At 39.0% G+C, this 27,012-nt stretch overlaps 1 protein-coding gene across 4 annotated transcripts in view; it reads left to right on the plus strand.

The window, feature by feature from the left end:
* The window catches only part of MSI2 (musashi RNA binding protein 2), a 272,035-nt gene that overhangs the window by 138,407 nt on the left and 106,616 nt on the right, over positions 1-27,012 (plus strand). For all 4 annotated transcript variants that reach the window (XM_053454977.1, XM_053454979.1, XM_053454976.1 and 1 more), the window contains exon 7: positions 7,137-7,185. In XM_053454977.1, coding sequence (XP_053310952.1) covers positions 7,137-7,185 — 49 coding nt within the window. The remainder of the gene's footprint in view (positions 1-7,136; positions 7,186-27,012) is intronic.

A 27,012-nucleotide genomic window follows, 5' to 3' on the forward strand; every position in this document is an offset into this window, starting at 1 on the left:
GAATATATTGTGCTGATTTTGCTGCTCACTTGAAGTTCAGGCGTATTTGCTGTGCTGGCAGCCAGTGTGCTGACTGCTTGCTTCGCTGTTGGCTTGTGACTTAACGGTGCTCGTGACGGCCTCGATATGCCGTCCTACATCTGGCGAGAGCGTAACCTGGTTTCATTATATTCGTGGGAAGGAACAGAAGGTTACAAAAATAGATATGATAAATAAGCAGAATGATTTATAGCCCAACTGGTTATGTAGAAATACTAGTTGTAAAGAAATTAATGACACTAGCACCAGCTGACAGACGCGCAAGTCACTGCCATCCAAAGGACGGCTGTACATTTTAGAGCTAAATAAGGTTAGCAGATGATTTAAACCCGTTATTCCGCTCTGGAATTGCATTTCAGGCTTTTTGTAGTGCTGTCAAAAAGGCATATGCTGCTTAATGTATTTTATAAAACGATTTCCAAAGATATTTAATTGGATCAGAGAAAAGAGAATGATGACGAATCATGGACAATATTTTGTTCTCTTGGTACGCATACAAAAAAAAAATCTCAGCACAGAAGTTCTAAGACTCGCTTCAGCAAGATGACGATTTTCAGCGCATTAACAATGCAATATACCGGGTCATCTCAGCTTGGCCCTTCAAAATGTATAGATACAACAGCTAGCTTAGTGCTTCTATTTCAGAAAATCTGTATAGCAACTGTATAACATATGTTAATTTTATGTAGATCAGCCAGCAATGAGACACTGATAGATTATTTGTCATTTGATCTGTTTTAGGGGTTGATGGATCGTTTATGTTTCAGGATATTTAAGCTGCTTTCTTGAAAAGAAAAAATAATAATGCAATAAAACATTTTTCCTGTTGTGCATATGCCCGCAGTGGTCTTTGGCTGCTTTTATTACATTCTTGATGCATCTTACACGCAGTCTTCTGGATCAATAATTAGTATATGAAGCAGAAGGAAACCTCCTTCCTCCGCCTGAGGGAGATTCTTACTGCTGACATCAAGACGTTAGGAGCGGAGGATTCCTCAGAGCTCCTGGGCGTTTTCCCACTGAATGAATGGCACTTTAAAGGTATTATCCAAACAAACCTTACATCGAAAATAAGATTAAAGCATTTCTGTTTTTATGCTTGTAATCGCAACCCCAGGCAGGAAACAGGAAGACTGATTTTGCAGGCAGGCTGCCGTGCTAGAAGCAGTTGTCTTTGTTAATTTACATGGAGAGCAGAAATAAATCTGAAGGAGCATGCTGGTGGATTTGAGATTTAGCTGGTGAATTTCATGTAATAGCACCTGACACTTTACTAGCAGCTAAAAGACTTTTTTTCTTCAGAAAAGCGAATGAATGCTGTGTACAGAGCAACCTTTATAAATAACTTCAAAAATTAGGCTGTAGTAGACCATTCACTGGATGGCTAATGACTTCATGAAGGCCTGAAGAAGACAAAATCCAAACCTCTGCTGCTCCGAAGACTTTGGGGGGCACTTGGCTTTGCAATTGCAAATAAAGAAATAAGTCATTTTGCTTAATGTGGGGATATGAGGTGTTTTCTTGCTGTTTAATAATCGGATTGCGTGGCTTTGGGAGACGTACCTTGCCGTTTCCAGTGTTCTATTATTTATGTACCGAATTCACCACAAAAAATGGATGCGTTAACTGCCATCAACTTCTGTTGGTTTTCTAGTGCGTTCCTTGTTACTCCTGCCTACATTTCTTTTATGCCCTTGTGTGGTTCCTTTCACATTAATCCACCTGCAGCCCAGGAAGCATTAAGTTGCTTTGGCAATGATGTTCTGCTTTGCTCTGTTTTCATGACTTATTGTGGAAGCAGACCTGTAAAAAAAAATATTATGATTTTACAAGATTACGAGACAGTCTTGATAATAGATAGGATAAGATGTTTGTTAAATAATACAATGCAATCACTGCTGTGTTCCAGTTTCCAAAAAGCTTCAAGGTTGCGAGAACCAGCTTCTCAAATAGCAGAGAGTAGGTTGGTACTTGTGTGAAACCTAGAAATAATTGGTAAAATAACTTTTCTAATGCATTTATATATACATATCCCTTACTATCACAGGTCAATACCCGAGAGATGGTGGGAATTCCCATTGAAGGGAAACTAGAGCAAGGTGCTAATGTTTGGGATCTGCACTTTAATGTAAAAATAATGCTTTTAGGACATAAATTCCCAGAACATTACATATTTAAAATCTACATCTGAAGAAAAGGGCTTGGGGTTATTCTAGAAGATATACACGCGTGCAGGCAGTGTAGTAAAGCAGTGGGGAAGCCAGTAGGATACTATGTTGAATAGGAAAAGGGTTCAGTAGCAGGGAAAAGGATGTATTAATACTTTGTAGATCATTGGTGGGACCTCATTTAGGATACTGTGTCACATTCTGGAGACCATGGCTCCAGAACTACGTAAATAATTTTAAGAAATTAAGAAAGAAAAAAAACAAAATTACAATGGTACATGGCCTTACTAACAAAGCATACAGGAATACATGCTCACAAGCCTTAATATGTACACATTAGAAGGCAGCGGGGATATATGATTGTAACCTTTAACTATGTTGAGGGATAAAGCGACATCAAGAGGGTATCATTTTTCATAAGCAGGAGTAAAGAACTAGAGGTCATGATTTGACATTAGAAGGCTGGGGGGTAATAGAAAAAGAATCTATTTACAGAAGTATCATCGGCCTGTGAAGGAATGTGCATAAAGCTATCTTGTGGAATAAGTATGTACATAGTATTTTAATAAAGGCAATTCATGGCAATTCAGTTCGTTTCTGCTGTTATCTGAATTACTGCCAGAATTTACGGCAGATAAGAGCCATTCGGCCAATCTAATCTAACTCTTTTTCCTGACGTAGAGACCCTTCCGTCTTAATCTTCACCGCAGAGCTTGCTACCTTCGCCACCCACACAAAAATGGCCTAAATAACAATCCATGAAGTACTAAAGTAAATCATGGCTGAAATGATAAATTTGTGTTTAGTCACGTGTAAAACATGCACGTATGAATGGTTTAATATGTATTAAACTGCACTGGTTTGTTTGAATAATATAGTGCTGTTGGAAGCCAAAATCCTGTGCATTTGTCTCTCTGCCATCTGGTGTGAACTGATCATTCTATTTTAAGCCGTGCAGAGGAACTGTTAGGATTACTGCTAGGAAACTTTTGTCTCCTCCAGGTTTACATTCTCTTTCTGTCTCAGGCAGCCATTAAATACACGTTTCCTTATTCTTCCCATCTTTTTCATAGCAACGTTTCTGCTCTTCTCCTGGTTATTGGCAGCCGAACCACAACCTCCGCAACTCAATATATAGTCTCTGACATCGGAAAGGTTACATTTCTGCCCGGCCTTCCTCTATGAGAAGGAATGTTTTGCTTGTGTTCCTTGGGATCTTTTATGGTCAATTTGTAATGTTTAAAAGATTCATTCTATAAGTCTTTGTCTGAGGAGGATCCTAATTACTTGTGATTAATTCTTGCCTTAAGCTGGAGTGAGCGCCGGAGACTCCTCCATAGTGTTTCCAGCAATATATAGGACGGTGGAATTGGACTGCTGCGGGGATGCTTGCCTGTGGCATTACTCGTCTGCCTATGTCAAGACATTCATGTAAACCAATATTAAAGCAAATGGCTCTGCTGTATGGACTTTGTAAACGTATCAGGCATTTTTATCTGGAATATCTTGTGCTTTAAAGCAGATTACAGATTCTTAGCTACAAAATGTTTCCAAATTTATAATTCTATGTCGTATGCCAGTCAAAGAAAATGTGTTAAAATTAGTGTTAGCGTTATCTAGGTTGTTTTTTTTCCCCTAATTTTGCATTTTCTGTGTGTAGGCATATATTGAACTAACACTGAGTTTTTAGGGGAAGGGTTACTGTATATCTTATTTCCTGATAATTGAGATTGGAATTAGAAGTGTTTTGTTGGATAATAGTTTGATATTGGGGCAATTTTTTATTATTTAAGAACTTATTGGGGCTACCTGGGACTAAAGGGGAAAAAAAACCATCATTAAAAAAATGAAATCTAGAAGTGCCACTGGCCTTGCCATGTAGAGCGTTTCAGTGTGAACCCCTCTGCAGAGCTGCTGGTCCATCTTATTTACGTTAATGGCGTGCCATGAGTACCATGGGTTCAATTCTGAATGCAGTCTCGTGTGAGTAGATCAAGGTGCTACATGTCATGAGAAAAGGCTAGCAGTATCAAGTGAGTAAAACAAACTCTTTGAAGAAATATATTCTTATTTGTTTTAATAAACATATATAAGATAATAGTGAGATAGCAGGAATCCTGGTCTTGTGAGGTCAGGGGTGACATCTTGCACAGCAAATTTAGAAATGTGAATGTTTTATTGCATTGCTATCATTTTTGGGATTATTTTGTCTTTCTAGAAACAAAATAGCATTCTCATATTTCCAATGGTTTTGCTGTATGTGATATCTTGTTAAAATGTGGGAGGTGTAACTGTGGAAAATTTCTTGTGATTGAGACAGTAACCATCCCGTCACAAGTTTCTTTATTTTAGGCAAGAGAGGAACATAACATAAGACCTAGGTTTGCCTGAGCCGGGTGCGCAATCACAGACCTTGACTTTGCCTCACATTTTTCCTCGGTTGCGTCTCATGCAAGTTATTTTTCTTTGATTCACAGAGAACCGTGAGAACGTAGCAATTCAGGCTGGGATTGTATTTTTTTTTCTTCTCCTCTATTCAGGCTTTGTATGGTTTGGAGTATTTTTGTTACAGCCTTTCTACTTTGCCAGCACATTGATAGGTTTTCAGAGTTGGGAAGAAAAGACAGTTTGCTGCGATTAGAATATCCCCTTCCTATTTATTCTGTCTTTTCTCTTAAGAGCTGAACTCCTTTCTTAACTTTTTTTTATGGATTTTCTTTTTCCCTTCGTAGGCTTGTAACAGTATTAAATCACCTCTCTCTATAAAAATGTTATTTGAATCCATAATAACATGTGCTTTTAGTACCATTAATATTGTAAAGTTATACTTTAGTAAGGTCAGGGGGCAGAGACTGCGAGTAAATACCCAAAAGGGGAATATATTTAAATACGCTATTGCTGTACTTTCGCTACATACCTGGCCACTGCATCAAGAATAGGGCAAACCATTTTAAATCTAAATAATCAATGCAATATCATTAAAGGCTTGATAATGGAGGTTAACCATTTTCTCCATGTAGGTAACCCTATATTCCAGGATTTATAAGGTGTATTTATTGTAGTGTACCTTCTTAAAAACTCATGTTCAGAGGCCCTAGCAAGCATAGTGGTTATTTAATGGCTGAAAATATCCTGAAGCATTTTGTTAAAAATGACATTTCAGAAAAGGGCACACACGAGATCATTTTTGTGTAATGAGTATTCAAAATTGGTGCGATGGTTCTGATCCAAGCACTGTGGCCAAGCTCAGGGGAGCGTTCCGGGGGGTTAGTGTAATTACAGAGACCAACAAGCCTGAAAAGCCCTGGTATTAGCTCATCTGCAGGAGCCGCTTCAATAACTCAGCAACCTCAACCAGATTTGATCGGGAGCCCAATGCGATACAGTCCTCTTCCCAGATACTCCAATTGGAAAATTGCAAAATGCCCAGCTGGCTGGGAACGCAAGCCAACTTCTCCCTGTGAATGCTCAGACTTGAAACACTGTTTTGTTGAATTCTTTTTAGTTTTTGTTTTTTTTCAAGAGTCTTTTGAAGAAAAGAAACATGCAGGGAATTGAAAGTATTTTGTTAAAACTGAAGTATGCTGAAGTTCACAAAAGGGATTCAGCAGCAGTTACTGTGACTTGTTCTAGGAACTGAGAGTCCTGGGAGAATGGCATTCAACTTCATACAATGTATTGACATTTTGTGGGGTTGGGTGAGGTGGCTGGGGCAGGCCATCTGTATGGCTCTATGCTTCTGCTATTCTTGGTAAAACGAGTCACTATTCCCAAGGGCATCCCGGGGTACCTAGTTCATCTTCTATTACTAATACGCCAGAAGTGACATTAAAATCCATATTGGATTTCTGCTTCTTTTCCTGCTATCTTTGGGTGGATCTGAAGCACCTGGAGCTCAAAGCTACCAATCTTCTACTGCATCATTTCTTTCATGTCTTGCTACGGGGAGGAATCTGTCAAAACGGCTGTTTATCATTTGGAAATTGTTACTTTGGTGCATATTTTTCATCATTTAAAAAATGGCCAGTTTTGACCTAGAACCTAGAAAGATAAACCCTATACATATGATAAAAACATGCTTCTGGTCAGCTACCTTTTATTCCTTTTTTTCTGTGCAGATAGCTGTTTGATTTCATTGGTGTCTTTTATTTATGCATATGATTTTTTCCTTTAATCTCCTAAACGTTGTATGTTAAAGGTTATTATCTGTTGGCTCTCCGATGGTAAACTACCTCTGTGGGTAGTTTGTTTTATAGACCTCCCAGCCTTTGAAATAGCAGATGGGGACACTTTTTAAGGGGTACAATGGTAAGGATACTAACTAAGACTATGTGATTTTATATCCATAGTATTGCTAGTTGTATCCCTATTATTGTTAGTTTTATGGTTGTAGAACACTGTGACCACCTAGAACGGGAAGGAAAGAAGCACTGAGGGACTTGGGTCTCAAAGAGGGACTGTCCCTCCAAAAAAGGGACTCATGAGAGGGTATGAGTTTAGTGGCTTTGTACTGTTAGTGTGATATATGGAATCGTTTTTTAGGTAATCAGCTTTTTATATGGTAACAGGAAGAAACACAAGGAGTCATTTTTTTTGTTTTTTACAAAAAAAGTGTAGTATGTAGTATGATCATCCTTTGTATGCATATATTTATTGGAAAGTGAAAATCGATCCTATTACTCACAGCAACACCACTGTTTTGCAGCTTCATAACATGATCGCACAATATTGTACGCATTCTGTGTGTGACTCTCTGTATGCATGTATTCTATTTTATGCATGTGAAGGGTTTTACATCATAATGGAGAGTTTTTATCTTGCTGTCTATTTGTATTTCCCCAGAAACCCTGCATTAAGAAACAATACAGAAACTATTTGTGGAACCAACAACTAGCATGAAATTAAAAATTGCTTGCATTTCTGTTTCAGGTTGAGGATGCTATGTTGATGTTCGACAAAACTACCAACAGACATAGAGGTAAGCATCTTTTCACTCTTCTGATGGCTGATGATTTAAGATTGCTGTTAAAAATAATAATTTACCTGTTTTCTGTCCAGGAATTATTCATTTTAAATTATGTATCAATAGTGTTGGCTAATATTTGTAAATAGTGATTAATATTATAATTAATATAATGTATATCGCCATTACCAAGCAAACAGGTAAATATAAGGACAGGCAAGTAATTAACAAATTAAAATTTCTAAATGTTGACCTTCAAAGACCTCCAACAATACTTGTATTCAGGACCACGTCATATATACACAGGTGCATCGATCATCTCTTAAAGACTTTAATATGTTTGTTTTCTACACTGAAACAGAAAGTCCATATTTCTAGATATTAACTAGCATTGTAAATGTGGCAAAGTATATTTTTGTCTCTTCAAAGTGAGTTGGTTGCTTTAGGACATCAAGCATTGATAATGAACAGCCATCTCTTACCACTTGCTGTGTTCCTGTGTGTGTATATATTTATGTGTGTGTATATATATATATATATATATATATATATATATATATATATATATATATATATATATATATATATATATATAAATTAGCACACAAAATGTTCTTCCACAGAACGAAGCCTGTGTCCTTGTGATTTGCTAGTTGTAGAGTTGCTTGGGGCTGAGGTATTGATTTGTCCTTCCTATGTTCTAGGGATTAAAACATAGGCATGAGAGAGCTTGTTAAATAGAACATAACTGTTGTGTCTACAGCAGTTGCTATTTACCCCTTCACTTCATCTGACTTGTTATAAGTAATTCACCCAAACAGTTCCTTTGTGTTAGTCTTTGATATGTAGCTATAAACATTGGTGAATATCACTTGCATAGAGGATGAGAGCCAAGGTTACCTGTCATGTATATGATTTGTCAGATGTAAGCGTTTCCTGCTGCAGCAGAGCAGGTGATGGAAGCACTCTGACAAATGTGGTTTGCAGCTACATCTGCCTGCCAGAAGGGGGTTTCTTCTTGTAGCAATATCTGTGGCTCTCCTTGGTGAAAGATGAGTGAAAATGCATTTGTTTATACAAATTATCACTCATCCTATTCAATCCATACACTATTAATAATATATCGACGTATGCAAACAAGCAGCCCATTCTTTAATACAATGGCAAGGTGACTTCAGTGCAATGTGTTTTTCAACTCCATCAGTCTGAACACATCACAGCCAGGTACGTGGGGTAATTGGACAACAGTCACAGGTAGTAGGCATTTGTATAGTTACTGAATTATCTGGACACATTCTTGAAACCCTTGTAAATGTTAAAAATATCCATTTGTGTGCATTCCTGAAAATAGTTGGCTCGGTCATTTAGGTTTTGCAGACTGTACACAAGCCTGGGCTGTCTGTATAACCTGGACACTGTCTGGGAATGCGTTTAAATGCCACAGATGGAAAGGACCCAGGATGAATCCAAGTATGTGCATTGGTAGTTCAGATCTGTTGCAGTTAGAAGGAAAGCACGAGTGTATGCATGTACATGAAGGCTATACATGCCAGTGGTGTCTTTCTCCTTCTGATCTTTCCTGTAACATTGAATTGTTTTCACCCTAAAGGAAACAATCCAGTGCATAAGGAGGAGCATAGTGTTAGCAGGAAAGTTATATTACGTGGAAAATGTTTATTCCGTTTCCGTCATCTTTGTTTAACTCGATTAATCTACGATGTCTGAGAGCTAGAGAAAGTCATAATATTTAGATGTTTTACAGATGCACCTTTTTATTTTTAATTTTTTAAGTTTAATGTATCAGGATCACTAGATAAAATAATAAATACTATGCTGGCTTTTGCAGACATCTACAGAAAAAAAAAACATGTTCAGTTTGTAAAGATTTTCCTTTTTCATTACCTATACAGCTTTTGAGCATCTTTTAAGCATGTATTTATGCAGCTGTTCCTTTATATCCAGACTGTTAGGTGTCCCAGAGGTAAGTAGATGTGAGGTACTGTTTTATTTCACTAGAGAGGGATTTATTGGCAAGAGACTCCTCATGTAATCTTAACTCAACCTGTCACTTCTAAGTCTGCCAGTGCTATCCAGCATCCCGCAAAAGCGAGAGAGGTCGATACAATTCTTGCGATTTGTGTGGTGTCACCATACCACTTCTCCGATTAACGGTTTGTATATGTTCTGTGTCTGTTATCTACTAGACTAGACAAACACACTTACCAGACTGCCTGTGGTAAACTATAGAATATCTCGGTACTACTCGCACATCTGGACATCCCCACTAATGAAAGTTGATGGAGGAAAAGACTTCATTAGCAGTGCCATAAAGAATCAGCTAAGTGTGGTGTTTGAGCAGGAAAATTCATCCAAAGTATCCCATAGCAGACGACAATGGCAGTTTCCAGGAAGTTACAATGAGATAAAACCTGTTTTTTTAAATGCTTTAGGACTATTTTTCCATTTTAACTATGTAATATTTTATATGTACCTATGGACTTGCCCCGGCACCTAGACTGCACCACAGGAGTTACCCCAGCATTCTGATTGCACCCACGCAGGATTTGCCCCAAAACCCAAATTACACACAGACACAGAACTTGCCCAGATTGTATCCACATGATTTACCCAACACCCAAATTGCACCCACAGTGGTCTCCTCTGAGTCTAATGTCTTGGTTCAGTCAAGGCTTCTCTTGCACCCTTTGTTCATTTTATACCCTTTAGGTCCAAACAGTAACATTAATGGATAGACTGTCAGAACACACACACATATATTCTACCTTTACACATGCCTGCCCATAAACGCACACACCTGCCGATACACACATACATACAAATGCACATTAACACTTACCCTTACACATAAACACCCTGGCTTACTTTTTGGCCTTGAATACACACACTTGCTTGCCGTTAGACATACTTGCTCTAGCATGCAACCACTTTCAAAACAAAACGCACTCTCTCTCTCCCCTTTCTCATCATGTTCCCCCTTCTCATAACCTCTCCCCTTTGTTACCTGTTTCCCTCCTCTTATCTCTCATCCTTTCGCCTTATCTCTTCTTCCTATCTCACCAACCTGTCTTTATTTCACCTTCCTTTTTATCTCTCTTCTCTTCATCCTCCCACCCTTTATCACCATATCTCCTCCTTCTCATTATTTCTCCCCTTTCTTCCTGCTCTGTGGCACTGCATGTGGCTTCAGTGCTGATGTCCTTCATATCCCAGCACTTAGCATTCAGGTGGCGTGCTTATTGAGGGACCCGGGAAACGGAGGTCTGTATAAACAGACCTTGCACCCAGACTACTTTGGTCTGATCTGATCTTTGATCTCCATTACTGACCCTGCTCCTCCAGTATCACAGACGATAGTACAGGTTGAGGAGCATGATACATTGAAGGGGGGCCATGTTGCCCTCTGCCCCCCCCTATTAATGTCACTGCTTTCATCTGACATGAAGCAGCCAATCAGTAGCAGGAAAGCGCTTCCATTGAAATGGAAATCACATATTTGTAAATGATTCTGCACCCCCCCCATGCATTTCCAAAAGGAACACCACAAAAATTTAAAGTGGAGTCGCAGCTATTATAGGCATTAAAGGGGTCCTTTAAGTTACAGTGGTTTTGGGATCGTATAGAATATCATGATGCACCAAGAGTTTAAGAAGTTTTTACCCCAGTTTCTGTGGCTGCATTTGTATTAGTGTGCTTTTGTGCCATATTACAATCAAGCATTCCCTGAAAATTATGAATAATACAAAGTATTACATGATAAAGTAATTATTTCTGGAAAGAGTTTTGGGCATTCAACATTACTTGGAATTAGGTTTCTAATGATGCATCTAATCGAAAAAGTGAGTCGGTGGAACAGCTTCTTCAATTTGAGTGAATAATTATTCAAAGATTAACTCACAAAAATGCAGTCATAAGCACTCCACTTTTACTTTAAGCGTTATTGCCAGTATGGAAATATGGTATTTACCCCATCATGTTTGGCCTGTTAAGAGCCCCATCTTATGTGAGAAATAGAATGCCATGTGGGGGAGGTGAATTAGGAGAATGTGCGGTAGAAGATTTTAAAAAGGCCACTCATAATATAAAATAAATTTAGCATACATTCTGGAAAGCTAGATACACCTGTTTATAAGATACATTACATTTTTAGAACATTTGTTGGAAAAGGTACAAAAAAAATCAGCTGTTATTTACAATGTTTGGGACATAAGAAGCTGGTTGTATTTAGTCTTTTTCTATTTTCTTTCTTCTCTCTCTCTCTTTTTTTTTTTTTTAAAAGAAACACAGTAATCAAAGCATGCCTGGATACCAGTATGCATCGCATGTTCCAGTTTATCTGTTGTTTGGTAGCTGGTGTACGTGATTTGAGAAATCCCATTTTAATTCTTTCTTTAGATGCAATGGAAGCAGCTAACCGAATTTTGTAATTGAGCTTCCCACAGTTGTTTTAAAAAGCTTCTCCATCAGTACTGCGATCTAGGTAATTTTTTCCAGGCGAATTTCCATGCTTTTCTTTTAATGGTTAATCAGTTTAAAGTGCGTGAAGCGTTACTAGTACAATGTTTATTGAAGGTCACTTGCCTTTAGCTCTTGCAAGCTGTGATCAGAACCTCCCTATTTTCCCAACTCACTGACACATAGTGTTTTGCTTCTGGTTGAATATTTTTAAGCAGAAAATATGGTTCCACATGTTGTTGGAACAAAGAGCTTTTTATTATGATGCTAATACCCCACCAAGAGTCCTTTAGCCGTAGGAACGCACATTCACTGGTCTGATATTTTGTATTTGCATCTAGCGGAGATTCAGATTGGGGTTGTCCACTGTACCAGTCAACAAGTTATACATAATTAAAAGAAGATTTAATCAGGTTAAGTTATTAATACGTGCCTTGTTTAAACTTTGTATCATATCACATGTTTATCACATCACATTTGTACAGATACCAAAAAATTATACATAATTTATTCCCATTTGCCAAACCAAATAAAGTAAAAAAAAAATCTACTTATATGTGGTTGGCCATTGTTTTATTTTTGTTAAAAATTTTTTTTTTTTGTTACTTTATGTATTCATTTTTGAGGGCAAGGGGGAGAGCTTTTGACATGTAAGCAGATGTTAAGAAATGACCTGGTCCTGATGAATATAAATCCACAAGAACAGTTTGCGGCAGCATTCCTCCCAAGCAGTTTTTTTGCAGGACAGAACTGCATTGTGGGCACTCTGTCGTGGCCCCACTGTCAACCTTTTGTAGTCAGTGCTAATAGAGCCCCCATTCAATTGCATGGAAAATGCTGGTAATTGGTTACTTCAAACAACCAGTCAGTGGTCCGAATCTTCAGGAAACCTAGAGAAGGTAAGTACGTTTTTTCTTTATCTTAACTTTCATACCCATTGTTTGTTTAGGGGACTCCCTGGGACACGACTTTTTAAGCACAAAGCTCGATTGTGTTGTTGTTGAGGGATCCAAAGTCACTTTGGTGTAAGGTTCACAACCTGTTATTCTTTCCTCCAGCAATAACATATTCCACTTGGTGTATTTTTTTTTTTTTGTACCAAACTTGTTTTGCAATTTTTTCAAGTGAGGCCTGTCTGTGAATTGTAGGAGATTTGAATATACTCGCATGTGTAATAATAGTCAGGATTTCACAAATAGAGTGTTTTGCTTAAAAGATAATATTAGAATATCTTATTTTGAATGTATTTGCAACTCGTATCTCTCTTATTTTTTCATCTTTGAGCTCAATTGATAAGTAATTATGCATCTCCTCAGAGATGCAAATTCTGTCATCTTGTCATGCGGTTGTACCAGAGCAATGAGTACAGCTTGCCTGCAAGTTGCTTTCTATTCCCTCTTCATGGTGCTTCATGAAATAATAAGATCTTGCGATGCTAGCTTTTCAGAATCGGTTTGGATGTTGCGCTCTTCACAAGTATGGGAGTTGTTAACTCGAAGCCCTTGAATAAGTGACATTATGTTAAAGATGCACTCAGATCCACACGCTTTCAGGCGTGTATAAACGCTCAATGAATTTGCTCTTTTATGCTAGAAAACAAGATACTATAACAAAATATCGTGTGGCACACAAATACCTAACATTTCTAACATGTAACTATCGCTATTATAAGGAAGGATTACTGAGGGGCTGGAATTATGTGATAGAGTAGAGCCTATGGAGATTTTATACAGACTGGGGCCATGAAAAGGCTTAGTTGGATGTACAACGGTCATCCTATCTAAGTGTAAGGATCCACGCAGGTGTCTGATGTTGAGTGGGAGTCCGGTAAGCAGAGGGGTCGCAGTAGTAGGCGTCCAGCATAAAGCAAGTATAAGTGGAAGCCATACCTGCAGAATCCATGCTTAGACCTACTCCCATGGTTCAAGTGCTGAAACAGATCCAGGTGGCCAGCAGGCATGGCAAGTCATAAAACAAAAATAGAAACGAAACATACAGGCTTGCGCTACGACAAGATCCTATGGCCATAAGATGTAAGCTTGGCACCACTTCACAGTACTTCACATTAGGCAAGTCCTAATGATGGCCTTGAGCTAAGAAAACAGAACACTTAAATTAAAACAGGGGTCATAAAAGCAAGGTCCTTCTCTGTAGCAACTAGGAACCAAACCAGGTACCGGGTGGAGCAGGATAAATACAAGAACCGAGAAACACAAATTAAGGCACAGACATACAAGGAACTGGATGCAGACTACAAGAGACAGAGCCTGACACTTAATCAAGCAATGTAAAGATTTTTAGCTCAGTAAATAAATAACAAGGATAGGCCATGCGGGCGTTTTTGTGATGGTTTTTTTTTTTTTACATTTTAACAGGCCAAAGACATATATGTTGTAAAAACTATATATTTATATTATTACATTTAAGATAAGTTATTTTTTTATTTGTCAGGTAGATTCACTATCTGTTAGTTTGAGATCTTCTCATTTTAACAGCTCTGATGTAGCATAACAATTTAAGGAATAGCTGCAATGTATTTTTGCAGTAGCACTTTGACATGCTGCAGTCAGATAAGATTACTTCACAGGTGGACACATCCTCATTAAAACCCTCCAGAATACATGTACGGACAGTGTGAAATTCAGGCAATTCCTCTTAAATCACAAAAGTTATACATTCAGCGATGTCTGTTCCACCAGGTGGGTATTGATATAGACAAGACTGTACATTAGGGCGGATAGTGTTTATATCAAGTCAAATCGAATCATGATGAGGAAGCCTTGATTCGAAACATCTGTTTTCTTGTGTCAGATATATACAGAGATGTGATGCAATATTAAGGTATTCCTGAAACGATTAATGTTATAATGAGCTATAACGATTTGCATTTGCCCAAATATGATGTGAGATTTTATAGAGACCAGTTGTACACACCATCCCTGTTGCTGTAGTGTGTTGGCTTTTGGATATCTTGATACGCAAATTGTATAATAATAATAATTATTGTTGGGTAATTGTTACACAATAAGGCAAATTCACCAATGAGACCATGGAGTGCCTGGCACACTCCTGGGCTTTAAATGTTGTCATAAATAGAAGGAGTCTAGAGATTCCTAACATAGGTTGGTTATTTTTCCTGTGTTTATAAGTTTTTGATATTATTTCACAAAATAGTCTTTTAGTTCTGCCCTAGATGGAATTCAGGATAAATGTCCTGCTTACAGGACAGAGCATACGTTATGGTCCTTGGGTCCCATAGAAGTTGGGGCTCCTTCAGCATCCTAACCTAAGAATCTTTAATTTTTTTTCGTGTTAACAGATAACATATTCCCTTACCAGTGGAATGATCTAGTAAACAGCAAGTCAAATTGCGGTTTTGTCACATTAATTTATATCGCTGTGTGTTAAGCTCGTCTACCTTTTATATCTTTGTAACCCTGCCTATAAGTCTACTGATGATGATTGAACTAGTTTTTCTTTTCTATGAAATAAGTTAACATTCTTTTTTGTATTACGTTTTTTTTTTCCTTATTATACACGCACACACGCTACAGGTATGGAAATCAATAAAATAAAATATTACCTGTATTACTGTTTACCCGTGTATACTAAGTATGCCAGTATTAAGATTTACATTTTTTCTTATTTACGTCGATGCTCTAAATCTTAGCCAGTTTCTTTTTTCATTTATTTTTTTTCCTCTTAAATGTGTTGCTACTAAGGAGTAAAACTCCTGAGCTCTAGTTGCTACTCCAAATGTAAGTAGAAAAATGTTACTTCAAGTTCATTTTTTGTAGTCACATGACGGAATTGTATTTGTAAGATACAGTTTTTTTGTGCAAAGATCAGCTTTTTGTGAGAAATCAGAGCCAGAAGCGCTAATTGACTATATAGTTCTTTGCCAGCTTTGTTTTCACTTTTTTTTCTGTATTCTTTATGGGGGAGGTGGTTGAATTTGAGACAAAATATTTTTTTCAAGTCTCATTTATTTATAATAATACAATGAAGCATAGTCACAATGATACAGCAAGATAGAATTTGATACAAAATAGGGAAGTGATACTTCCATGTTATATCTGTAGTGTTCTTCATGACACATGTAATTCCTCCCCTGTCGGTTTGTAACTGGGAAGTATGCTGTGTAGGGACAGGTGTCATGGCTTTAAAGGGTTACTGCTCAGACTGCTGTTCACAGCACGTTTAAACAATAGGTGGGAAAAGCTGAGTGGGTAAACCCGGCACTTTCCAACTTCAGGTAACAAAGCATCGCTTAGGAGATTTTTTGTTAATTAGGCTGATTAATTACGAACCATAGAGGAAGAAGTCCCGATTCAGCCAATGTATTTTTATCTATGTCTGTGTGTAATATATATATAGATATATATATATATATAATATATATATATATATATATATATATATAAATAACAGATCTGAGGGGAGCTGTGAAAGCCACCTGGCACCTGCAGTTCAACAGGATGTCATCGGCCCTCTTGAGGGATATTATGAGAACATTTCTAAATAAAGACCTTCTAAATATGGCTGTGTGTTTCATTGTGTCTGGCTGTATTTATAGGTTTCAGGAAGTTCTGCTGACTTGACATTATATAAAATAATAAACGGTTACCTTGTTCTTTGTTCTCAGCATTTAGCTAGTTAGAAAGTTGATGTTGTCAGTGTGCTCCGAGCAAACAGCTAAGTTTCTCTTATTAACTGTGCTATAGAACTTTTAACGTCTTTATCAACTGTTCTGTGTTACATGGTAGATGTTGGCTTGGTAGCGTTTAAAAGTTTTCCAAACTGCAAAAGATGGCTCTGAAATAAAACACTTTGTTGTAACACCTCTTAAGTTTCTATTACCCATTACAGTTTACTGAGAGGCAGTCTGTGTGTCTGTCTGTGTGTGTGTGTGTGTGTAGATATATATATATATACCGTATTGGCTCGGATATAGGCCGCCCCCGTATATAGGCCGCACCCTAAAAGTTTGGTGCTTTTTTAAAGATAAAGTTTTTTTCTTTAAAAAAGCACCCAAAAAACATGCTGCCACTCTGTCCCCCCCGAGATATGCTGCCACTGTCCTCCCTCCCCGAGATACGCTGCCACTGTCCTCCCTACCCGAGATATGCTACCACTGTCCTCCCTCCCCGAGATACGCTGCCACTGTCCTCCTCTGCCCCCCCCTCCCCGGACTTACCGGAACAGACTCCCGGGTGTCTTGCGGGGTCGGCGGGGGACATCTACGCAATACAACTTCCGGTGCCGGCACATCCAGTGCCGGCACCGGAAGTTGTATTGCGTAGATGTCCCCCGCCGACCCCGCAAGACACCCGGGAGTCTTCTCCGGTAAGTCCGGGGAGGGGGTGCAGAGGTAAAACGCATCCGCATGATGCGCTTAGACAACCTCCCGTGCCGGCACCCCCCCCCCCGTGGGAAGTGCTGGCAGGGGAGGCTGTCTGAGCGTATCGGGGAGTAGGATGCGGGTCCCCTGCACCCCTGCACCGAGCATGTCCTGGGCGTCGGGCGCTAGACCCCGAATATAGGCCGCACCCCCACTTTAAAGTCTTAAAGTGGGGGAAAAAAGTGCGGCCTATATTCGAGCCAATACGGTATATAGGGAAAAAAAGCCTGAATATAAGACTTCCCTATATGAAATAAAGTTTACTGGTAAATATTAATTCACATGTAAACTATTTTTTCATATTTAATAAAAACTATGATTGATAAAAATGCATTTTTGTTTTTATTTCCTTTTGTTTGCCAACCTGTCCCCAGTTATACACATCTGCCCCCCAGATATGCTTATACCCTCCTATATGCCACTCTGCCTCCAGATAAGACGTATACCGCCTATATGCCACTCTGCCTCCCAGATATGCCTTTTAACCCCTTATATGCCACTCTGCCTCCCAGATATGCATTTTAACCCTCTTTATGCCACTCTGCCTCCCAGATATGCCTTTTAACCCCTTATATGATACTCTGCTTCCCTGATATTCCTTTTAACTCCCTATATGCCACTCTGCCTCCCTGATATTCCAGAAGGTCATGTGATGCCGGCGCTCCGTCATAGAAGCCCCAGAGGAAGTGCCGGCAGCAGCGGAGTTTGTCTGGGCGCATCACACATCACGACCACCGGCTGCCAAGAGGAGGATCCAGCACTGCGGGGGATCTGGATCTTAGTCTTGTAGTCAGACCTCTACTTGAGGTCTGAATAGAAGATGACCTCGAATTTGCTCTGAAAAACCTTGTCTTGTACTCAAGCAAATACAGTATATATATATATATATATATATATATATATATATATATATATAATATTTTACAGTTTTGTTCCAGATGTCTCTTAAGTAAAGTTGTAAGCTTCCTTATGCTTGGAGGCCTCTTGGGACCCTGTAACTAATGTTCTCGAGTCCTTTGCTAATAGAGACTGAAAAGGCTGTTTGTCACATTCAGTCCTGTGGGGCCTCCTGAATTTCAGCACTTAGAATTTAAATTGCACAAGACATACAGATGTCTCTTTTGGCGTTATTTTTAAAGCCACTAAACTTCTAATATTTTAACATATTTGTGTCATTATCCACAGGAGGCATTTCCTGATTTCTTTTTATCTTGGTCACATATAGTCTTTGTTAAAACTAATAAAAATATAATAAATATAAGTTCATAAATATATACAATGGTTAAGTAGGTAATAATCAGTGTTTTGGATGGCGGTTATATTAGAGAAAGTTTGGAGAGTAAACCATCCTCCTTGAGTCATATCTTAAGGGTTTTAAAATGCATTTCACTACAAGGGTGTTTAGTGATTTGTTTTTCCATCCCTGGTGTTGCTCATTTCATACCTACGTGTGGTTCCGTAAAAAGCCTGTGGGATGATGTGGTACCTGGAAGCTGTATCCAGAGTAATTGCCGGGAACGTTATGTTGTGTGGTCATTCACCTGAGCGCTAGAAGCTTTTTACCCCGGAGATTGTCTGCAGAGCCTTGGCTTGACAGAGAAGGACTTTGCAGCCCTTGTGGGTGAGTGAGTCTGCTCTGCAAAGAGAGGATAATCGGGAATATGTTACATTGGAACAGGCAGCTGTGATGGCAAGGAGGTAGCAGCTGTGGATATAAAATTAGTCATTCCAAAAAGAATTGGTTTGATAAATAATAAAATGGTGTATTAACAGCAGATGCTTACAAGGTCACACTATGTTGATTAAAATCGTAAAAAAGGCAAACACGCAGAGTGGATTTTCCAGATGAAGATGCACATCAACCCTTTTCTCCAAGAGTCAAAAATGCAGTTATCAAACACATTCTAATGAATTAGTGTCTGTATATATGAAGGTTTCTGACTGCTATACTGTCTGGAAATGTATGGCTACTTGCAATTGTTTTCGCAGTCCATCCCTATACGTTTGGATCTCCAGCCTTAATTACATGTGTGTGCTCCGAGGATATTGCAAATGCCCCAAATGCATTATTTTACCTGAACAGTTTACTAGAGCTACTCACATGTAGAAGAGCAAAAACTATCGCCCTGAAAGAGTATATTAATAATCTGCACTGGCATCATGTATTGGGGACATCATAACTGTTGTGCCGCATATTAAACCTGATGATGTGACTATAGGATTTTGGACTGAAAGCACTGCAAGCTGGTATGTATCTGAAACTGATAAGCCTTGCCTGAATACTGTGTTTTATTCCGTTTTACGGCTAGCTTGGACTCTAGGATCTTACCGGATACTGGTTATCTCTGGGAGATTTCTATCGCTTTCCTCATCTGTGTAACTTTTTATGTTAGATTGTTTGCTATGGAAGACGGCAACATGCTGCATTTAGTAACTTATTGGACAAGTTACCCTTTATCCATGGCTACAACATTACATTTCCCTTTATGATACACACTAGACTAAATTCTGCCCACCAAATAAAAATGAATTATTCATGTTAGAAACGCGCACAAAAAAAATGTAGGGTGTAATCTATATGCAAACCTCTCCAAACCCCAGATCATCCTGCACTTCGCTAGCGGCGAGATCTAGGGAGCACCGCTTTGCTTTATTGCAGGCCGTGCCAACCTTTTACTAACCTTGCAGCAGCCAGTGGGTTAAGTGGAGTCAGTAATTGAAGCATTTTTCCATTTTACATGTCTGTCCTCTGCGGCTGGGGCATTTAATTTATCAGCGAAAGGCATCAGCAAAGGGAATATGAGTAAATAGAACTGTCGAAAATGGCAGGTCATTTTTATTTGACTACGGTGGGTTTAATGAAGCCTTGTCTTTATAATTCATTATACCTGGAGAATACATTCTGGTTCTCTCTCCTAATGACGCTAGTTAAAGCATTCTCACTCTAGAGCTGCATGTGATGGAGAGTACAAAGACACTTTGAATCACAATAACATCATTTCCAACCACCAGGGCTTATGTAATGAATAGTACCTCTCTATTTCTTTTAATGGCTTATTACCCTGTGTAAATGCCCTAGTAAATGACACTTTGATAGTCTAGCATGTATTTACAACCTTTTAAAGGCGCACAGCAATTTGTTGATCCAGATTTGTAGATGCACTGATTAATGTTGGTTACATTTTATGCTTTCCTGCTTCATATGATGGTTCCCTCCCTGGGTGATCCTATAAACAGGGGGCTACAACTAGTCATTTGGGCTTAAAGGGACACTCATTGTTATTGTAAGAAAATATATGCCCTATACCACGGCCCCCAGCATTACAAATGACTAAGGAGGAATACTTGTAGGTGGTGGTGTCTGTTCACTAACATTCTATCATGCTGTACACTGACTCATTTTCTGCTTGCACACAGGTGTCTCGGACAGGAACAGCACTGTCTCCTTGCCTTTTTCTAAAGAACCAGTTAACACATATACAGTCTTTTGTCTCTAAAGTCCGTTTATACTGTGATCCGCAGGTTTTCCCACTTGCAGAGAATAACCATGACATAGGCTCCACACATAGTTACTTGGAGAAGTATGCTTTGAATTCAAAACACAGGTTTTTATTACTCCTTCGAGCCTAATTGTAAGCCTTCCTGAAGCATGGCTCTTTGTCATTGCCTGTCAACAGCATATGAAGACACAGTAGTCCATCCAACGCTGGGTTAATAAAATGGAATATCAGAAAGTAGAGCAGCATGCCAAGAAAAAAGACCACACAAAAGGTTTAGACAGTGTATATATATTAATGCAAATGCCTCTGAATGCAGCTAAACTCATGGCTCTGGTATTAATGCTGGCCTGAATTCACAGCACATAATATAGCACTCTTCTGAATCTTACGTCATATTTTAGCTCCTCCGCTCCAAGTGCTGCTGTAATAGCGTTAGCGGACTGGAAGCAGGCAGTGCACTCATTATTACAGCATACTAGAGTATATTACATGTATCCTCTGCTGGCACCGAGTAATCCATTCACGAGAAAGAATCAGGTCACTGTAGTCAGATATAACATGCGGGTTCATTTTAACCGTGCACAATATTTATTTTTGAAACTTTTTATTGAGAGAGGAAAACATAGGACAAATCACCAACCTCATATAAACATAATGTTTTGTCCCTGGCAGAGAATGACCCAGAACCTAATGAGGGTAGGACCCCAAAAAGAGCCTACGTTGTTGTAATTTGTGTTGGAAATGTATGATTGGATATCTGCCCAAAAGGCCTTAATATATTGACAGGAACATGAACCATTTTTGCATTTGGAAATCTCTAATATTCCTCCATAGCCATAGAAAAACAAAGTTTAGAAGTGACATAGACTCTGTGTAAGGTCTATCTTACATGCCTGTGAGAAGGGGGATAGTTATGTGATGGAAGTGTTGCTGCTTCTGGAGACCTCCCTGTCAAGTAAAGTAGTCCTTTCCCTTTATGGATTTATTATTTCTCTTAGATTTATTTGGCAGACATAACCAACTCTGTACTTAGCTCTACATGTCTATATTTTTTAGCATACTTAGTTTCAAAGTACTTTAATTGACAGACATGCTTTAAAGGGTTAATCTTACAAAGAGCCTCAGGCTCAGCTCTGCCGGACCTTTATGATCTTATAATGCATACGACCTAAGCTGCTGCGATGGTCACTCTCACTGACATCTAAGGTATACGCCTCAGAGCTGCTGCGGTAATGTTTTCAGAATAATCCATACCATAAAACGTTGTTCTGTGAGGCAGAAGATTTTGCAGGTGGTGTTATTGCCTACATCAGCATCTATTGGCCTTGAAGGATTAAGTAAGCAAAAACAAAAGAAAAATAATCTGGCACTTATAGAACCGTAGAATCTTTGCGAGTGATGATGCCTTTTAGTTAATCGACCTGACATATTGCTTGAGATGTTATTTTACAGGAACTGCCTCTCGGCTGTAACTCTCTCCACAGAGTTAAGTTGACCTGTAGAGACGCGCACACTGGACACTACAGATGTAAGGGAGTCTCGTTATTGGCCAGGCATCACGGGCATACCTGAGAACTCTTAGGGATCTATTGGTTTATTCACTAAAGTGGTAGTTGGCAAGAGAGAGTTTTCAGTTTAGCTCCCCAAATGTCTCTTTCATACTCTAATTTGATGTAATCCTAGTGTCTTGATTGATGTGTTTCTCATTACTGTATCAGAGTTGAAATCTCAGTGTAACCGCATGTGACTTAATATCTAGTTCCTTAGAAGCCCCAATACAAGGTACAATATTTTCTTGTAATGGGCTATTAAAGTGTTACTATTTGAAGGCTCTTAGGGTCTGCTCGTTTATGAAACCCTTGTGAGGGAAGCCCTGGATCCATTCAGCAGGCAGTGGGTCATAAAGCTTATTTGGTGCGTCCAACCATCTTTCAGTGGCTCATGCATAGCCTGGCATATGTGACTTCACTTTTAACCAGTCTATCAGTGTTCATAAAAAATATGATGAAATTTAGGAAGTGTCTTGTCTGCTTTGTATAGGGACTGGAGACAACCAGACAAGCTTCAATGGTAACGAATAAAGCGACATTACTCTGTGAACACAATCTTCTGTTAGCAGTCACTTCTCAACAGACGTTCAATCAAAATGCTAATAGCAAAGGCAACAAGGGAGCAAAGTTATTGTAATACTAATTGATAGGCTAGAGGATGTGTTTTGATAAGTGCCGCCGAAGATATATTTCTGAAATACGACTCTCGTTAATTACAAAAGACACTAAAAATAATGAACAAATGACTCAATAGGTTTTTTGCGTGGGAAACATATTTTTTTTCCACACTTGTTTTCACGTTCAAAAGCAGGAGTTGTTCAAAATTACCTTAAAAAATGAAGCCATCCAAATGTTCGGTGCTCTGTTATCTTCTCTTTGGTTCCTGCTTTGCATCAAAATTAGGAATGTCATATCTGAAGCACTCTGGGAAAAATACACAGTCATTATTTTATATGCTTTCAGCATAAAATCTTCATGCGCTCGCGTTACGCGTGTGCCATATAAATGTGCCTTTTGCTTCAAGTCTTTAAGTGGGGATTCTGACAATTATTTTCTCTTATTTGAGGCAGATGTGAACTGGCTGCATTCAGAGACAATATTACCGTGCTTCTCACGGGGTCATAAAGTGAGGTCCGGCTTATATGGCATCGAGAGGACATACAAATAAAATTACTTTTTTGGTTGGTCTTGTGAATGAGTACAAGGTACCCAGTTCAGGATTTTTTTTTTTTTTTTTTTTTTTTTTTTTTAAAGTCGATAACACTATTAAAACAGTTTTTTTTTCAGCTGGTAAAAGTGATTTTGCCATTCATATTGAACTCTTTCCCACTCATTAGAAATTCAGCTTCGTATGTTACATCATATGCCAGATGCGGATGGATGTTCTCGGAGCTGGATGACAGTGGGAGGTAGCCTATTCTTTGTGTTGACTTTGTTGTTGTAGTCTCTGTGTCCCAGGGTCCAAGCGCAGTTTGACTAAGCAGGTGGTATTCTTGTAGTAAAGGTACTTCCGGTTGATTCTTCTTCTCCATTCTGGGGAGATCCTTTCTTTCTCCCCAACCAGCACATGATCACCACCGTCCAACAGGTCAAGAAATGGGACAGCTCAGCATGATTGTGCTTAAATCAGGACTGTCACATTTTAAACAGAACGTTTGGAGGTGTGTTCATTTGCACCAAAAAAAATATTTGATTGCCTTGTTAAAGTTTAGGTTCATGTGTTGAATTAAGGCCAAGGATCATCTTTATTGTTGAATTTAGGTACAGGTCCCGTGTACTTTTGTTGCTAACAGCAATAACTAAGCAATGTAAACTTTTTTTTTTTGTTTTTACCTTTTGCGTTATTTGCCCTAATTGCTCACTATTGTTTTCAAGTTGGATTTCAACGTGAGTAATAATAAGGCAAAAATACACTTTGATTTAGACCTGCTGTGTGGGGATGATGCTGATTAGGGGAGGGCGAGCTATCCTTCCTTTCAATTTGTCAAGCTTTCTCTCAAAGACCTGACAGAAAAGAAAGGGCAATTAATAGGCTTGAAGTCATTTCCTATGTGTCAGTATTTCTGCCTTGCTTCCGAGTGATAATGTTCCCTGGCTTCAGGCCTCACGGGAGCCTTCCATCTTATTAACTTGTCTAGGAGAAACAGTGAGTGGGGACAGCGTGGGCCAGTGGGTGACATGAAATAGAGATTTGTGGAGTGGAGAGCTGTAAACACCGGGGTGAGCTGAGGGAAAACTAAAAGGGACAGCGGTGGCAGGCATATAAGGAAATGGCTGCATGTTCCTGCGGGACTCTTAACCACTAAATCGAATCTCACAACGTTGTAATCTGCTCGCTAGAGAACATTGTAATTGATTCTGTTCAGTTTAAGGCTATGTAATTGTTTTTAATCATGATGTAATAATGCACAGTGTCACAGCCCCCTCCAGTATTATATTGGGTGCATGCCCCTTTAATTGTGATGTGACCTCAGTGTACTCGCTTTTCCTTTTACCTTTGCATGGTTTGTTAGGCACCGCATGTGTGGCTAGTGGGGTGTGTGCGGTAACAAAACACAATTGTATTTCCATGTACCCCCACTCTGCCCCTTTCTTGATCCAGAAACACGTAGTACTTCAATCATATATCTACACCTCGACAGGAAAGTCAGCCTGCATTTTTGTGCTTGCATGTAGAGAATGGCCTCTTTGTTATCTTTGCAATTTCTAATTAACAGATCATTTTACCTGCAAATAAAATGTGTAGTGCTTTACCACTTCTCTACCCTTCTGGTTTTCGCCCCCCAAAATTTGATATTCTTATAAAACATACATGCCAAAGGTGCAGCAACCATACATTGGCTGGAAGGTTGTGCTTCTCAATTAACTCACCGTGAGACCACTTACAGAGCAAGTGTTCATGCTTTTATATATATATATATATATATATATATATATATATATATATATATATATATATATATATATATACATACACACATACATACATACACAAACGCACTCACACACACTAAGTGAAGTAAAACTAATGGCATAATTAGAGTGTTTGCACGGATCCTTTCTTTGACATCTCAGCACAAACATTTGGTGCTGGAAACCTGCGCCTTGCATCTGTGTCATTCCAGCCAAGCATCCCCCAGAGCTGAAGCTTATTCCCGTCACAGTCAGCCACATAGATTGCCGCTGCTGATTTGAGCAAAGAGCCACTTACTCAAGTCAAACCTGAGCGCATCTGTTCTTCTAGGCTGGCATTTCAGATCTTTGAACTGTGTCATATGTTCTCATCATGATTCACGACACAGGGCTGCGATTTGGTGGTGCAGGAGTGCTTCATGCCTCTTGGTTGTCCTTCATGCGCTTTTGCTCTGGAGAGCTGCATCAGAAGAGCAGCTGCGTGGACTCAATTGGCAGGCACAGTTTTAGCTTTCAGAATAATTCCCCACTTTCTTCCTTTTGATTGTAGACTGTTTCGTTTTGGTGGAGAACGCAGGAAGAAATGGAGCTTGTGCTTCTGGAGTATTGCATTCTTTAACACTTCATCTGCTAAAAAGGTGAAAAAAGAATTTGAGCTCATTATAATAGAAGGTCTAAAGCTATGAACTATTACATGGAAATTCCTGCACTGGGCACTGCACCCGGTGAATGAAAAACACATTATAAAGAGAAATATTGATAATTCAGTTTCTAAAACTAAATAGTTCTATAGTGCTACCGTATGCGTGGCTCGTGCCTTATCAAGTCCTAAGTTGAACTGTATGGTTTGGTTCTCTATCTTTTGATGACGTGAATTTGAGATCAGCCTCTCCATCCGAGTAATCCCTTCAATGTCACGGAGCATCTGTTATATCGTTGAGTGGAAGAAAGTTAGAAACGTGTTTCTCGCGTTTATGAAATTGAGGAGTTTTCCCCCCATTGGGAAAGGCGTTCTTAAATATACAGTCTTTATTTGTATGTTTTTCTCATTAAAGGGTTTTTAAAAAGATATCTGCTACTATTATGTTTTTTCGTTGTTATTTAACTATTAACACAAAATGTATACTTATCTAGCTATTTCTAACAGAAATACACTAACCATTCACCACAGGTTAAGCCCTTACTTGCAAGTGAACATAGTATGGGATGTTACAAAGTCCTTAAACACAATCTTTTGGCCATGGTATTGGCAAATGTTAGTTATACCTCTTGAGACTGTAGCTGAGACATCGCCTTTTACTTTAATACTGCATTCCCTAATAATCTTTCTCACCAGCTTGCCTAGTAGCCACGCTTGTACACCATACATGCCAAATGTCCCTCTTTAGGAAGGCCAATTCCCCTTTGTGACCAAATTGGACAGCTTCATTGGGGGTGTGGCAAGAGGCGGGGATGCATGGGACCAGTCGTGGAAGTGGGTGTGGAGGGAGGAGTGGCCACCCACCTGCTTCTGATTCATTTTCTTTCGACGTTAGCATCACAAGGAGATGATATCGGAGCAGCAGTGGGGGTCTGTGCTGCAACAGCGGAGACCTTCGTTGGTTTTAGAGCAGGAAAACAGGACTGCTGCGAGCTATGCCTTAAACCCAATGCAATCCTCTTTTGATGATTTGAAAAGTGGGATGTATGTAACATTCTAGCACGTGTGATGTCCTTTGTGTGCCAATCCACAATACATAGGCAGCACTTGGACACGGTTTGCACACGGATTACCCACTGGCCTTCCAGCAGTCCAAAGAACAGGACATTTGCTGGGATATAAGCTGCATTGTGTTCTCTGTCCTGGCACATTTGCGATTGGCAGTTGTGCATTTTCAGTGTTATTTTAACTAGGTGGCTTACCTAAAACTATTCTACGTGTCAATAAGAGAATATTGCTCTGTTAACTGCGGTTCTGATTATATTCTGGTGTAATATGACAAAACACATTTCCCTTTATTTAAGT

The sequence above is a fragment of the Spea bombifrons genome, chromosome 2 (assembly GCF_027358695.1).
Source record: "Spea bombifrons isolate aSpeBom1 chromosome 2, aSpeBom1.2.pri, whole genome shotgun sequence".
In the NCBI taxonomy this organism is placed as follows: Eukaryota; Metazoa; Chordata; class Amphibia; order Anura; family Pelobatidae; genus Spea; species Spea bombifrons.